Source organism: Schistocerca cancellata, chromosome 12 (genome assembly GCF_023864275.1).
Source record: "Schistocerca cancellata isolate TAMUIC-IGC-003103 chromosome 12, iqSchCanc2.1, whole genome shotgun sequence".
NCBI classification, from domain to species: domain Eukaryota; kingdom Metazoa; phylum Arthropoda; class Insecta; order Orthoptera; family Acrididae; genus Schistocerca; species Schistocerca cancellata.
Window position 1 is genome coordinate 57,107,832 of NC_064637.1, and position 17,863 is coordinate 57,125,694.

General features: G+C 40.4%; 1 protein-coding gene across 1 annotated transcript in view; it reads right to left on the bottom strand.

The window, feature by feature from the left end:
* The window catches only part of LOC126109812 (translation initiation factor eIF-2B subunit alpha), an 80,342-nt gene that overhangs the window by 55,021 nt on the left and 7,458 nt on the right, over positions 1-17,863 (bottom strand). The window contains exons 4-5 of the mRNA XM_049914872.1: positions 16,743-16,859; positions 4,632-4,744 (exon numbers count right to left, since the gene is read on the bottom strand). Coding sequence (XP_049770829.1) covers positions 4,632-4,744; positions 16,743-16,859 — 230 coding nt within the window. The remainder of the gene's footprint in view (positions 1-4,631; positions 4,745-16,742; positions 16,860-17,863) is intronic.

The window sequence follows — 17,863 nt, forward strand, 5'->3', positions numbered from 1 at the left end:
TCTGAACAGTATAAACTCGAGAATTCAGTTTACAATGGAGGAGGAGGTAGACGGCAAGTTACATTTCCTCGATGTGCTTGTTTTTAGAAACGAAAATGGTAGTTTGCGCCACTCAGTATACCGCAAACCCACGCACACGGACCGTTATTTGCACCGGGATTCGAACCACCACCCACAACAGAAGCGGGGTGTTATCAAGGCGTTAGCGGACAGAGCTAGAAATATTTGTGAACCTGAGCTGCTTGACGCTGAGATGGAACATCTCCACAATGCACTAATCAAGAACGGATATTCGTCCGCCGAAATAAAACATGCGTTGAGGCAGCCACGCAGAAATCATACTGACGTACCGGCTACAGCAAAATCTAAGGTTTTCCTGCCGTTTGTTAAAAATGTAATGGAAAGAATAGGGAGGATCTTGACGAAGCGGAGTATTACCATAATTTACAAGCCCACCAGGAAGATACAGGAATACCTTAAGCCTGCCAAGGAAGCTCGCAAACCACTGGAAACAACTGGAGTGTATAGGATCCCATGCAGCTGTGGTGATGTTTATGTGGGTACCACTAAAAGAACTGTTTCTAAACGTTTGGAAGAGCATAAGAGAAACTGCAGAAGAGGAGAAACTGAACGATCAGCTGTTGCAGAGCATGCTTTCCAGCCAGGGAACCACAATATTCGTTTCGAGGAGACGCAAGTACTAGCGGCCACAAGCGGATATTACGAAAGGCTCTATGGGGAGGCAATCAAAATCGCTAAACACCCAAATAATTTCAACCGTAAGGAGGAGGGTGTGAAATTAAATGGCATAGGGATGCCGGTGTTAAAGAAGATGTGTACCACCCGCCCACTACTGGGTGATGGCAATGGCGATCGACAGCGACGGACAGCAGCCAATTGCACTGACGTTTTCAAAACATGTGACGTCACACCGCGGCGTGGGAGCGCGCGGACACGGAATTTAGCAGCAGTCAGTAGCGAGCCAGTGGGTGTGTTGGACCTTCCATTGAGCTACGGACCCCCTTGAAGATGTCTCCTGCAGTCGGAGACGAAACGGTGGGAATCGACACAGAATTCATCAACCGGCCACGGCATAACAGCCCGGATAATTATAACGGACATAAACATTTTCATTTAAATGGTAGGACTGCCGTACAAAACAGAATCAGATGAAGTTAACGCCAATTTTGCACCATCACTGAAGACCATTTACATTTGGAGTAATAAATTTAAACATAGTTGGACAACGGCTGAAGACGTGTGCTCCGGCTGTTGCAAATGAGGTCAACACAAAGAAAACCACTGACAAAAACCACGATATGGTAATCCAAGGTGACCAAATGAAAATTCGTGAGACTGCTGAGACTGTAGGCATCCATCATTACACAGCATAGTCAAAACAACTGGCAAATCAATGGACAAAATCTGACGAAAGAGCACCATAGAGGACAGAGACCATTTTGTCAGCTGACAAGGTGAGGACGATTTTTGGCATTCCCACAGAATAACTGACATAGATTACTTGGAAAAAGGCAGAATCATAACTGGACCCTAATATGCTTCATTGTTGGACTGTTTGAAAATTGCATTGTCTGAAAAAAGACCAAGGTTGACATGCAAAAAACTGTTCTTTCACCAGGATAATGCACCACCCCACACATCAGTGATAACAATGGTGAAAGTGCACGAACTGGGCTTTGAATTGGTTTCTCATGCACCGCAGCTACCAGACTTAACCCCAAGTGACTTCTTCCTGTTCCCTAACTTGAAACTTTGGCTTGCTGGGAAGAAATTTCACAGAATGAGGAAGTGAAAGTTGAAGTCGACAAGTATTTTTACAATGGGATTGAAAAATCCGGAGGATAACTGGACCAAGTGTGTATCCCTCCACGGAGATTATGTTAAGAAGTGAGTTACTTACAAAGCCTTTTTCCTCGCCATTTTACCAGACTTATCAAACCACCCTTGTAGTATGGTCAGTCGCCTCCCAGGTGGTGCTCATACCAGGAAGTACTTTATATTTCTGCATGAGACATTTAAATATGGGCGTCCATCAGCCAACAGTTACGTCTGTCACTACCAAATAGTTCACAAGATGACATTCAGATGGTAAGCACTTTATATAAGTGAGTGCATGCCGACACTTTGCCAGTTCTCATTAGTTCCTACTGTTATCACTTACAGTCCCAGAGTTGGCTACAAGTTATCTACAGTGCGACCAGTTCCAGCTGTCTGACATTAGTGAAGGTGACACCAGAAGGCTAATTTATTCAGAGACTGAACTTATTACAATCTAAAATGCAGCCCAAACTCAACTTCAACTACATCAGCGGCATGTCCTCTCTGCAAGTAAAAGCCGAGTTTATTTTGGTGTACAATATCCTAATAACTGATTCTCATTACTCGTGTGTTGCCAGTGTTATTCTGTTTAAGATACATTGCTCTGTGACATGGCAGAGTGCAGTAGGCCACTTTTCTATAGCCACAGATTTCAGTAAGTAGGTGTTCGCTTCCTGCTACCTTATTGTTGGATACCTAGCTTTGAAGAACTCAACAGTATGACATTTCCTTGAGGCACATCAGAAGTTACTTCTTTGTCCTTGTGTGCCCCTTTCTCTCAGTATAACACAATTCATTCTGCCTGTCAAAAAGTTTACAATTCATTCACAAAACAGGACTGCATATCCCTTATGAAAATATCTTCTTTAGGCGCCATCAGGTAGGTACTGAATTGAAATTAATCCAATCTGATACAAATTCCTCACACACAGTTTGTATTCCCACTACTACTACTACTACTAATAATAATAACAACAATAATAAAAATAATAACAATAATATCAAAATCAACAGTCCTCTATGCAAGCGAAACATTGACACTCAAGAAAGAAGAGAGAAAGATCACTACGAAAGTTTTAGGAGCAAGGCATACTCAACATGTTTACGGGCTACAATCAATCAAAAACAATAGAAAAGTCTTCAAACATCACAACTGATATTAAGAAAAGATGAATGAGTGTCGTCAGTCATCTCAACTGACTACCTGAAAAGCGACTGACAAAAAGGAAACAGACTATGTAAGATCACTTAAGAACTCAACACCTTGGCTGAATGAAATTCGGAAGACCTCAAAACTGCAAACATAAGTCAATCCAACATTTTAGAAAGAGATACCTTCAGACACAAAGAAGACAAATCTGAAGTTACATACTACTGGAACAACAAGAAAAACCTAAAAAAAAAAAACCTGATTGAGTCATTTGCTTAACCCTTCGCAAGGATGACACTCGTCATCTACACGATTTTCCCATTCTATTTTGTCTTACTGGGCATAAACTCTCCAACTGTCAGCTACAGGCATTACTAGCTTTCAGTAACATGTTGAATTGTTTTTGAAACATCATTGTAACTTGGAGAACACTGGTCATCCGTGCTAGCTCTGTTGCTACAATCTCAACCAAGTGTATGTTACTCTACTGTTTTCCTAGATTCAATCTAAATTTTGTAAGCATAATTTTAGACATATCGAAACTAACAACAGTTAATTTGCTTTTTACTTACAGTACTTACCTAAGAAAAGTGTATACTGTGAAATAAATGTCAAAGATATAAAAAAAAAAAAAAGAAAAACAAAAACAGAGCACGGTTTAGCAGAGATCCTGATGTACGATTGGAATGGCTCCATGAGCTGAGTGGTGAGTATCCCGAAAGTGATATTAATGACTTGGGGAAAGAGGTTTGTGTACCTCAAAGCAGCTGTGGTTCAGGAACAAAAAATGATGAATTTGAATCACAGGAAGAAGTAATTTAAGAGGATATGTTCTTTTGAGGAAAAGATGGAATAACTAAAAAGAGGAGAAGTAAATATCCTTCAGATATCAGAACATGATCTTGTATTATTATTATTATTATTATTATTATGCATTTACTTGGATCCAAAAATGAATTTCACATAACAAAGACAGAATTAGATATTCTGAAGTTAATCTTGGATGAAAATATAATAATACACATCATTGCAACAGGTACTAATATTTATATCAATGAAGTTCTTGGTAACTTTTCTAGTGAAAGGGATGCTGCAGAAACTGGTGTTATAGAGATCACAGCTTTCATTGGTCTTTAATGTCTGTGTGAACCTCTGAGATGTTCTAGAAAGAATTTATTGAAATTCTGGGACAACTCAAATGGCAACGGACTTGAATCATGTTATTTATGCACATGTGCAGACCGATTCAGGTTGCTCTTGAGATGTCTGATGTCTGATAGCACCCTTGATAGAGGAGTCTGCAGAGAGACTGACAAGTTGGCTGCTAACAGAGATGGAGTGGAGCTGTTTATGAGCAACTGCCAAAAATATTTCTCACATAGTGTACACCTTACTGTAGATGTGTACTAAATGGATTACATTTAGATGTAAATAAAACACACCTGAAATCATCCATATAAATCATCCACTGTCCAAATACACTATTTATGTTGTGGATGACACCTGTCATCGGCGTGAGTGACCACGTCAGGAATTATCGCCCGAGTAACACAGGGTTAACATCTTCCATTTATTGGGAGAATTCACTACTACGACTACTACTACTACGACAATAATAATAACAAGAATAAGAGACACTTACCCACTATTATCTGGTGAAGACACAGTGACATAGACATCGAAGCGCTTGTTTGCTTTGGCCGCTTCCTTCATCGCTTGCAGCACGACACGCGAGTGGGAATGGGTCAATACCCGCTGCAACAAAACTGTGTAAAAGTGACTGAGGACTCCAATTTAGTAGCAGTGTACTAATAACTCCTCCGACTGCAAAGGACCACCACAAAAGTCGAAAAAGGCTCTGCAACAGGTGCGGTCGAGTGCACGACTGCTGGAGAGTTTGGAGACTCTTGCTTGTTTATTGCTTAACTGTAAATGTCAGTGCTACTTCCAAACTCTCATCCGATTTTTCCATTTGTTTTAAACCTAACAGAGGACATTTCAAAATTTAATACATTGCTTCCAGAATCTAAATTTACATCTACACAGATACTCTGCAATCCACTGTACTGCACATGGCGGAGGGTATCCCGTACCACTACTAGTCACTTCCTTTCCTGTTCCACTTGCAAATAGAGAAAGGGAAAAACGAACATCTACATGCCTCCGTACGGGCACTAATTTCTCAAATCTTATCTTTGTGGTCCTTACGTGCAATGTATGTTCAAGGCAATAGAATCGTTCTGCAGTCAGCTTCAAACGCTGGTTCTCTGAATTTTCTCGATAGTGTCCCTCGAAAAGAATGTCGTCTTGCCTGCAGGGATTCCCATTTGAGTTCCTAAAGCATGTCCATAATACTCGATTGTTGTTCGTACCTACCAGTACCAAATCTAGCAGTCCACCTCAGAATTGCTACAGTGTCTTCCTTTAATTTGCCTGGTACGGATCCCAAACACATAAGAAGGACTCAAGAATAGGTCGCACCGGTGTCTCATATACCTCCTTTACAGATGAACCACACTTTCCTTGTATTCTCCCAATAAATCGAAGCTGACCATTCACCTTTCCTACAACAATCCTTACATGTGCATTCCATTTCATACTGCTTTGCAGTGTTACACCCACATATTTAAACAACATGACTCCGTCAAGCAGGACACTAATTACACTGTATCCGAACATTATGGATTTGTTTTTCCTACTAATCCACATTAGCTTACATTGTTTTATATTTAGAGCTAGCTGCCATTCATCACACCAACTGGACATTTTGTTTAAGTCATATAGTATCCTGCTACTGTCACTTAACTTTGACACCTTACCGTACACCACAGCATCATTGGCAAACAACCACAGTTTGCTGCCAATCCTATCCCTCAAATCACTTATGTTTATAGTGAGTAATAGTGGTCCTATCTGGGGCATTCCTTACAATACCCTTGTCTCCGATGAACACTTGCCGTTGGGGACAACATAACGGTTTCTGTTACTCAAGAAGTCTTCAAGCCACTCACATATCTATGAAGGTACTCCATGTTTTCGTACCTTCTGCCTGCAATGGGGCACCCTGTCAAACGCTTTCCAGAAATTAAAAAATATGGAATCTGACTGTTGCCCCTCATCCATAGTTCGTAGTATATCATGTGAGATAAGTGAAAGTTGAGTTTTGCAAGTGCGATGCTTTCTAAAACCGTGCTGATTCGTGGTCATAAGTTCTTGGTCTCCAGAAAATTTATTATATTTAATCTGAGGATGTGTTCACGGATCCTGCAGCAAACCAATGTTACGGATATTGGTCTGTGATTTTGCAGGTCTGTTCTTATGTTGTTTGTTCTTATATAGAGGAGTCACCTGTGCTTTTTCCAGTCACTTGGGACTTAGCGCTTGGTGAGATATTTGCAATAAATTCAGGCTAGGTAAGGAGCCAGTGCTGTAGAGTACTCTTTGAAAAACCAAATGGAATTCCATCTGGACCTGATGACTTATTTCTTTTCAACTCTTTCAGTTGTTTCTCCACACTGGGGATGGTTATTACTATGTCGTCCATACGGGAGTCTGTTCGATGGTCAAACAATGGTATGTTTGAACAATTCTCCTGCGTGAACAATTTCTTCAATTTGAAATTTAAAACTTTGGCTTTTGTTTTTCTATCTTCAGCTGCCACATCAGATTGGTTAACAAGTGACTGGACTGAAGCCTTAGACCTACTTAGCAATTTTACACAGGATCAGAATTTTCTCAGGTTTTCTGACAGGTCTTTTGCTAAGATATGATGGTGGCTGTTATTGTTTGCTTCATGCACAGATCTTTTCACAGACACACCAATGTCTACTAATCTTTGCTTGATATCATTTGCACTTTCTCTTTTGAACTGAGAGTGCAACAGAATCTGCTTCCTCAGTGTTTTCCAAATCTCATTATTAAACCATGATGGGTCTTTCCCATCCTTGATCCACTTACTAGGGAAGTAACTCTACAGACCTCGATTTACAATCAGCTTAAACTTTGCCCATAATTACTCTACATCCATCCAACTGGAACTAAGTGAGGTCTATTCACTGTTTAAGTGAGATGCTAACAACCACTTACGTGCTCTTTCTAGCAGAAACACACATGTAGCTTTCTTGACTGGTTTACTAACTTTTGTAATCATAGTTGCTATAAAGACATCATATGATTACTAATGTATTTTCACTCTGGAGTGTGCAGTGATTTGAAACTTACTGGTTGATTAAAATTGTGCTCCAGACCGGGACTCGAACCTGCAACCTTTGCCTGTAATGGGCATTTGCTCTACCATCCGAGCTATTCAAGCATGACTCAAGACCCACCCTCACAGCTTTAACCTGCCACCAAGTTTCAAAATGGAACATGCTCTACCACAAAGTGAAAATTCATTCTGGTAACAATGCCCCTGGCTGTGTGTTTGCAATACCCTTCCTTCCAGGAGTGCTAGTCCCACGAGGTACACAAGAGAACTTATGTGAAGTTTAAAAGGTAGGAGATGAGGTACTGGCAGAAGTAAAGCTATGAGGATGGGTCATGAGGCATTCTCGTGTAGCTCAGACAGTAAGTTTACAGTAACAGAAAAGTGCTGATGTCCACAATGTGTATAAATAAGAACATAAATTGATGAAGCAATTTTCATTAAATAACATTTTAACTGTATAAGTCAGCTCTATTGAAGGAGAAAAATACAATCATTTATGTTGTTGTTAGTTAGGTAAGAGAGAAACAACATAAATCATAAGGTACACATGCTCTATATATTTCCCAATAAATATTATAGAAATGGAAGAAGATGAAGAGGAGATGGGGCGTGTGATATTGCTAGAAGAATTTGACATAGTACTGAAAAGACTTCTGTGGAAACAAGACCCCCAGGAGCAGATGACATTCTATCAGACCTACTGATAGCCTTGGGACTGTCAACCATGACAAAACTCTTCTATCTGGTGTGCAAGATATATGAGACAGGCGAAATAACCTCAGACTTCAAGAAGAATTTAATAATTCCAATTCCAAAGAGAGTAGGTGCTGACAGGTGTGAATATTACTGAGCTATCCATTTAATAAGTCACAGTTGCAAAATACTAACATTAATTTTGTACAGAAGAATGGAAAAACTGATAAAAGCCAACCTCAGGAAAGCTCGGTTTGGATTCTGGAGCAATGTAGGAACACAGAAGGCAATACTGACCCTTAAGACTTATCTTGGAAGTTAGGTTAAGGAAAGGCAAATCTACATTTATGGCATTTGTAGACTTAGAGACAGCTTTTGACAGTGTTGACTGGGATACTCTTTTTGAAATTCCGAAGGTAGCAGGTGTAAAATACAGGGTGAGAAAGGGTATTTACAACTTGTAGACAAATCAGATGGCAGTTATAAGAGCTGAAGGACATGAAAAGGAAGTAGTGGTTGAGAAGGGAGTGAGACAGGTTTGTAGCCTGTCACAGATATTTTTCAATCTGAACATTGAGCAAGTAGTAAAGAAAACCAAAGAAATATTTGGAGAACATATTTAAATTCATGGAGATGAAATAAAATCTTCGACATTTTCTGATGATATTGTAACTCTGTCAGAGACAGCAAAGGACTTGGAAGAACACTTTAACAGAATGGACAGTGTCTGAAAGCAGGATATAAGATGGAACACAGACAAAAGCAAAAAAAAGGATAAAGGAATGTAGTCGAACTGAATCAGATGATGCTTAGGGAATTAGACTAGAAAACGAGACATACAAAGTAGTAGATGAATTTTCTTATTTGGGCAATAAAATAACTGATGATAGCCGAAGTAAAGATTATATAAATGTAGACTGGTAAGGGCCAGAAATACATTTCTGAAGTAGAGAAATTTGTGAACATCGAATATCGATTTAAGTGTTAGGAAGTCTTTTCTGAAAGCAATTGTGTGGAGTGTAGCTATGTACGGAATTGAAACACAGACAATAAACCGTTTAGACAAGATGACAATAGAAGTTTTGAAATGTGGTGCTACATAAGAATGCTGAAGATTAGATAGGCAGATCATGTAATTAATGAGGAGGTACTGAATAGAATTGGAGAAAAAGGAATTTGTGGCGCAACCTGACTAGAAGAACAGACCAGTTGATAGGAAACATTCTGAGACATCAAGGGATCACCAATTTAGTATTGGAGGGAACTGAAGGGGGTAAAAATCATAGATACAGATCAAGAGCTAAATCTAGTAAGTAGATTCAGGAGGATGTATGTTGAAGTAGTTTAATGAAGATGAAGAGGCTCGCACAGGATAAAGTAGCATGGAGAGCTGCATCAAACCAGTCTTCAGATTGAAGACAACAACAACAACAACAACAAAAATATTCTTCATATATCCATAATTGAAACGGATGACTTGGGACATCAGCTAGTAGGATATATGTTAAAAAAATGGTGAAATACCTCCAGCTGTATTAAGGTGTTGGTTTTATTGGCAACTAGTTTCGATGTTGTTACATCATCATCTTCAGGCCCACACTTGTTGACAGCAACCATATGTGTCTAACACTAGTAGTCAGAGGTGAGATAGGCATAGTAAGTACCTGCCTTCCGCATGCCTGTCTCACCACTGACTACTAGTGTTAGACACATACGGTTGCTGTCAACAAGTGTGGGCCTGAAGATGATGTAACAACATTGAAACTAGTTGCCATTGTGATTTCAATACCAGATAAAAGGCACACTTTATATTTGGGTAGTTGGTACTCTTTGGTGAAACTGTTTGTAACTTTAGCTGAAAATGGAACAAATGTTGTTGGTCTAATAGTTGTAATAGGAAATATATGCCAGGAGATTCTGTTAAATTAAAATTAAAAAAGTTGGAATTCATAATGAGAAGCTGCATTGGCACATTACTGTTAAAGTGAAAGTATAAACAGGGTGGTACAAAAATGTAGAAATGACTGAACAAAACGAAAGTCAACAAAACCCTACTTTTGCACTAGAATGTACTATTGATTACAATATGGGAATAATTGTTGCTGGCTGCCAAGATCAGAGAATAGCAGGTTGAGTATTATGAGACAATACTTGAAAGGACACTGAAATATCTTTTTTTTAAACATCTGATATCGTACTTTATGATTAATATACTCCTTACAACAAAAACAATATGAAAAAGAAACAGAATTACTTAAAATAGCAGAAGCATTAATACCAAATGTGCCATCACAAATTTATAAAACATGAAGATCATCAGCAATATTATGAAAAGAAAAGTTGCTACTCACCATATAGCAGAGATGCTGAGTCGCAGAGAGGCACAACAAAAAGACTCTCACAAATAAAGCTTTTGGCCAGTAATGCCTTCATCAAAAATAGATGACAAGTGCGTGCGCGTGCGCTCGCGCGCTCATCTCCCCCCCCCCCCCCCCCCTCCCCATACACATGACTGCAGTCTCAGGTAACTGAAGCCACACCAGTTGCCTGGCATTGCAGTCGTGTGTGTGATCTGCGTTTGTGTGAGTGTGTGATTGTGTGTCATCTATTTTTGATTAAGGTCTTACTGGCCAAAAGCTTTAATTGTCACAGTCTTTCTGTTGTCTCTCTCTGTGACTCAACATCTCTGCTATAAGGTTAATAGCAACTTTACTTTTCATAATATTGTTACTTTCTGATACATATACACCACTAGAAATAACCCAACAGCCTGCAAAGTATGTACAAAAAATAAGAAATGGAATGAAACAATGTGGGAATGTAAACACTTTCAAGTTCCATTACATGTACCTCATTGTTTCAAAAAATATCACAATTTGAAAATTACTAATTGGCTATGAGTGTACTCAAAACATAATTATATAATTAATTTGAATAGACGTTACTGATACATTATCCACATGCAAATAATAAATTATGTTTGTTCACTGATGAATTGATTATACTTATTTCCCAGATACCTTAAATTATTGGTTGCGCCCAAATGATTTTTATTATTTCACAATGCCTTAAGTGGTGCCAAAATACACATTTAATACATCACATATTTTGAACAAGTTTGAGCATTTGGCTAAACAGCTCAATGGTTTAATGTGCTTGCTTCCGGGGCCTTAACAATTGGGAGACAGTGGGCAGTCCAAATCAGTCAAATATTTGCGCACACTTTGTAAGTTGTTAACAAAAGAACAATAACAATAGGATAGAAACCATGCATTTGGGGATGTTGTTGATCTTATATTGCAAGTTCTGTACAGGAAGGGATTTTTCAAAATCCTAAGGGGTGAAACAGGGGATGAAAGATTTTTTTGAAAAATCAACATCTATGTATTTACTCTGCTAACCATGGTGAGTTGCGTGGCAGAGGGCACGTCTCATTATACAAATTATTAGGGTTTCTTCCCACTCCTTTCACATATGGAGTGCAGAAATAATAATTGTTTGAATGCCTCTGTGCATGCAGTAATTATTCTAATCTTACCAACACAATTCCTACGTGAGCGATACATACGGAGTTGTAATATATTCAAAGCGTAATCATTTAAAGCCATTTCTTGGAACTTTATTAAGAGACTTCCTCAGGATAGTTTATGTCTATCTTCAAGAGTCTTGTTCAGTTCTTTCAGTATCTCTGTGACACAGAGGAATTAAACAAACTGCTAGCCATTCCTGCTGCCCTTCTCTGTGCAGGTTCAATATCTGCTGTTAGTCCCATCACGTACGTGCCCCACACACTTGACCAAAATTTTAGGACGGGTAACACAAGTGATTCGTAAGCAATCTCCATTTTAGACTGATTGCACTTCCCCAATTTTCTACCAATAAACCGAAGTCCACCACCTGCTTTACCCACGACTGAACCTATGTCATCATTCCACTTCATATCCCTACAAAGTGTTAAATCCAGGATGGACTGTAACAATATTGTGAAAAGGAAAGTTGCTACTCACCATATAGCAGAGATGGTGAGTCGCAGACAGGCACAACAAAAATGCTGTCATAAATATAGCTTTCAGCCAGTACAGCCTTCGTCAAAATTAGACGACAAACACACATGTACACACTCACACAAACACAATTCTCTCTCTCTCTCTCTCTCTCTCTCTCTCTCTCTCTCTCTCTCTCTCACTCACACACACACACACACACACACACACACACACACACACACACACACGACTGCAGTCTCATGCCACACTACGAGCAGCAGTACCAGGGCATGATGAGAGTGGTGACTGGGTGGGCGGTAAAGAGGAGGCTGGGGTGGGGAGAGGGAGGGATAGAGGGATAGTAGGGTAGGGGTGCTGGTCAGTGACATCCTGTTGGCGAGCGTGCAGGGACAAGGTGGAAAGAGGGTAGGGCTGCTATGTGCACTCAGCAGGTTAGATGGAGAGCAGCGGAGAGGTGGGGAGTGGGAGGGAATAGCGGAAAAAGAGAGAAGTAAAAAGACTGGGTGGAATGGAGGATCATCTAATTCTGATGAAGGCCTTACTGGCCGAAAGCCATATTTGCGACAGTATTTTTGTTGTGCCTATCTGCGACTCAGCATCTCTGCTATATGGTGAGTAGCAACTTTCCTTTTCACAATATTGTTACACCCAGGTATATGTATGAGTTGTCCGGTTCCAACAGTGATTCACTGACAGGGATTACATTGGGCCCTGAGGCTTTGTTCAAATTTAATGGTTTCAGCTGCTTCTCAAAGCCACAGATACTAATACTTATTTCATTCATCTTTTCAGTGGTACAAGGATTAAATTGCGGCAATTCTCCTGGGTTTTCCTTTGTACAGGAACATTTGAAAATGGAGTTAAGCATTTCAGATTTTGCTTTGCTACCTGCCATTCACTAACTCTGCTACCACTAACAGCCTTTATTGTTGTTGTGGTCTTCAGTCCCGAGACTGGTTTGATGCAGCTCTCCCGTGCAAGCTTCTTCATCTCCCAGTACCTACTGCAACCCACATCCTTCTGAATCTGCTTAGTGTATTCATCTCTTTCTCTTCCTCTACGATTTTTACCCTCCACGCTGCCCTCCAATACTAAATTGGTGATCCCTTGATGCCTCAGAACATGTCCTACCAACCGATCCCTTCTTCTAGTCAAGTTGTGCCACAAACTTCTCTTCTCCCCAATCCTATTCAATACCTCCTCATTAGTTATATGATCTACCCATCTAATCTTCAGCATTCTTCTGTAGCACCACATTTCAAAAGCTTCTATTCTCTTCTTGTCCAAACTAGTTATCGTCCATGTTTCACTTCCGTACATGGCTACACTCCATACAAATACTTTCAGAAACAACTTCCTGACACTTACATAGCTAAAATTACTTTTGGGTTCTGGGAATGATCATCTCACAACCTTCTACTACAGTAGTCATTGAGTTACATCTATAATCCAGTAATCTTTGTTTCTCTAGATGTTTCTTTACAGTGACTGTATACCATGGAGATTCCCTCCCATTATGGACTGTTGTACTGGGTACATATTGATGCAGTGAATGGTCAACTATTCTCTTAAACTTGTGCCACAGTTCCACTACATACTCTTGCCCTGTGCTGAAAGTTTCAAGTTCCCCATCGAGATATGAACCATTGATTTTTTATCTAGGTTACTGAACATATACATCTTTCTGCTTGTTTTAGGTGTCCGTTGTACTTTGGGATCACTGCTGCCACAACCACATCATGGTCACTGATACCAGTTTTGATGTGGACATCCTCAAAGAGGTCAGGTCTATTTGTTGCCATCAGATCCAATATACTTCCATAATGAATGGGGTTACAAACTATCTGTTCCTAGAGAAATAATGTTTCACAGGATGTCTTATCGCACATACCACTAACAAAACTGTAATTTTCACAGCTGATTGTTGAATGATTAAAGTTTCCACTGATGGTTACAGTATGATTGGGGAAATTATATACATGTAAACTGAAGATTTCTCTAAAATTTTTGGTTACATCAGGAGATGGGTCTGGTGGGCGATGAAAGGATCAAATTATTTTACGCCCACCCCTGATAATATGTCTTGCCCAAACAACATGTCACTATTAAGGAAAATTTGAAGCTAGACCAATGAAAATTAGTATTTGGTTTACAGGTCGGATATAATGAAATGTGCTTCACCATTTTTGGAAATTTAATCCCTATGGGACCGAAAAAGTGGGTGAAGTTCTTTTTAAAATAAATCTAAAGCACTTTTAAGATGACAACTATGAAAATTGGGATTTGGTTTTTCAGCTAGAGAGAGGAAAAAAAAAGATATGGTTCAGTGTTTATGGAAATTTTTATTTTTTATAACATGTCATTATGAATGCATTATTAAAGCTAAACTGAAGAAAATGTTTATCTGGAAAATGTTTATCCGAGACGGCCAAGCACGCACATAGTACACTAGCATATCAAAGATATATATCATAGCAACTGGCAGCAAATGAACGTTTATATATATATAATCAAAGATGGGAGCACAGCTCCCCCTATTCCCATGGTTCCCCCCCTATGAGATGTCAGTGTCTGTTGGTGAATCATTGGAATTTGGATGAGTTGGGATGGGTCATTTGCCATGACCCAATAAGTTTCTTTACTGCTGTCATGTAATATTTATTATTATTATTTTTTTATTTTCTCAAGGAAGATCAAATTGTTTAGAAATCACATAGAAATTTAAAAAATCTGTTTTTCAGCATTTTTGGATATTCAATCCCTGAAGTGAGTGAAATAGAAGAGGAAAAGTCTTATGGAATTATTTCATTATGAAAGCATTTTCACAACTAAACCCATAAAAATTTGTATTTTGCCTCTAAATTAGAAGTAAAAATACACTCCTGGAAATGGAAAAAAGAACACATTGACACCGGTGTGTCAGACCCACCATACTTGCTCCGGACACTGCGAGAGGGCTGTACAAGCAATGATCACACGCACGGCACAGCGGACACACCAGGAACCGCGGTGTTGGCCGTAGAATGGCGCTAGCTGCGCAGCATTTGTGCACCGCCGCCGTCAGTGTCAGCCAGTTTGCCGTGGCATACGGAGCTCCATCGCAGTCTTTAACACTGGTAGCATGCCGCGACAGCGTGGACGTGAACCGTATGTGCAGTTGACGGACTTTGAGCGAGGGCGTATAGTGGGCATGCGGGAGGCCGGGTGGACGTACCGCCGAATTGCTCAACACGTGGGGCGTGAGGTCTCCACAGTACATCGATATTGTCGCCAGTGGTCGGCGGAAGGTGCACGTGCCCGTCGACCTGGGACCGGACCGCAGCGACGCACGGATGCACGCCAAGACCGTAGGATCCTACGCAGTGCCGTAGGGGACCGCACCGCCACTTCCCAGCAAATTAGGACACTGTTGCTCCTGGGGTATCGGCGAGGACCATTCGCAACCGTCTCCATGAAGCTGGGCTACGGTCCCGCACACCGTTAGGCCGTCTTCCGCTCACGCCCCAACATCGTGCAGCCCGCCTCCAGTGGTGTCGCGACAGGCGTGAATGGAGGGACGAATGGAGACGTGTCGTCTTCAGCGATGAGAGTCGCTTCTGCCTTGGTGCCAATGATGGTCGTATGCGTGTTTGGCGCCGTGCAGGTGAGCGCCACAATCAGGACTGCATACGACCGAGGCACACAGGGCCAACACCCGGCATCATGGTGTGGGGAGCGATCTCCTACACTGGCCGTACACCACTGGTGATCGTCGAGGGGACACTGAATAGTGCACGGTACATCCAAACCGTCATCGAACCCATCGTTCTACCATTCCTAGACCGGCAAGGGAACGTGCTGTTCCAACAGGACAATGCACGTCCTCATGTATCCCGTGCCACCCAACGTGCTCTAGAAGGTGTAAGTCAACTACCCTGGCCAGCAAGATCTCCGGCTCTGTCCCCCATTGAGCATGTTTGGGACTGGATGAAGCGTCATCTCACACGGTCTGCACGTCCAGCACGAACGCTGGTCCAACTGAGGCGCCAGGTGGAAATGGCATGGCAAGCCATTCCACAGGACTACATCCAGCATCTCTACGATCGTCTCCATGGGAGAATAGCAGCCTGCATTGCTGCGAAAGGTGGATATACACTGTACTAGTGCCGACATTGTGCATGCTCTGTTGCCTGTGTCTATGTGCCTGTGGTTCTGTCAGTGTGATCATGTGATGTATCTGACCCCAGGAATGTGTCAATAAAGTTTCCCCTTCCTGGGACAATGAATTCACGGTGTTCTTATTTCAATTTCCAGGAGTGTACATATGTTTTATTCTTTTTGAAAAGTCAACCCCTATGTGGATGAAATAGGGGATTAAAATTGTTAGAAAATATTTTGTTATATTAAAAAATTTTAAAGCTAAATTATGGAAATTAGTATTACACTTCTCAGCTAGATATAAAAAAATACATGTTAGAGTATGAAAGTCGCTGTGCCACTATCACCACAAGAAGACAAAAGATGTGATAAACAAAAACCTCTGACTCCAGCTGCCAGAATCTCTTCTTGGCACAAGTACATTCAAAAAATACCATGCTTCTGTGGTCTTAATTAGCCTGAAAAGTTTAGAAACTGCTGCAGTTTTTGAATACCATAAAAATTCAATTCAGAAAAACAAAATAATCTGTGCGGTCCATAAAGACTATGGAACAAAGCAGTGGTCACTACGCTAGTGAACAGTACAAAAACAGAAAATATTTCCAGTCTTGCCAGGAATATGGAGTGCAAACTCATGTGCACACATTTCAATGCAAATTAACACACCTGAAAGCTTTCTACACACTGAACTTAGGATCAATCTACTCACCGAGCCATCTATTATGAAATTAGAGGCCAGCTTGGCGACCTTGCCTCTTGCCTCCATCAGTTTCTTCAGAAACAACTTCCCTCGATGCAGCATAATTGCCTTACACTCGGCAAATGTCTGTAATTTATAACATTTGCTCATTAGTGACAGATTCTCTGAAATGGATCCTTTTAAACATGCAGTACATAGAACAGGCATATAAAACAAACCTAGTACACTTGTAAATTCATAAGTATGGTGAAAAGCCACTAAATTATTTTACTTTTTGAAAATTCTGGCAAAAAATGCTTCCTACTAGAACTTCTTACTGCACCATTAGGGTACAGAGAGTGGGAATAACTGCTTGAATGACTCTGTGACCCAGAAATTGGTCAACTCTTGTCTTCACAATCCCTACAGCAGCAATATTTTTAGATTCCTCACTTAACACTACTTCATGAAATTTTGTAAGTAGGCTTTCTAGAATTGTTGGCATCCATCTTTAAGTGGCTGCCAGTGCTTACATTGTAGGATTTCCATAAATCTTTTCCACGAGTCAAAAAAACAGGTGACTTTTCTTGCATAACTCAATATCCCCTGTAGTCCTACTTGGTATGTAGATTCCAGCAATACGGGTATCCTTGGTTGCAGGACACCACCTGACCTGTGATGCAGTTGTGCTGTACCACGATGCGTTGTCTGATGTTATCGAGCTGCGGTGTGCTTGTTTTGGAGAGGATGTGAAATGTTGTTGCCGAGAAGATGGTACATGAAGAAGTGGCGTGCTCTAACTATTTAATTGTGTGGTAGTGATGTATTTGTGAGGTATGTTATAGTGTCATTTAGTGTGCTCCAGTCATCATGATGTGGAATGTACGAAATTACGTGGTATCACAATGTATTGTGCAGAATGTTGTCATATAAAACAAAATATGCCACAGAATTTAAACCATCCTCTTAGATGCCTGTGTAACCACTGATTAAATGGATCAATGTTTTTAATTAAATCATGGGAGACGGTAGATTGATCAATGCTTATTAATAATAGTAACATGCTCAATATATTAATTAGCATTGATCCACCTACCTTCTTCCATGATTTAATTAAAAATCATTGATTCACTTACAATGCTTATTGAAAA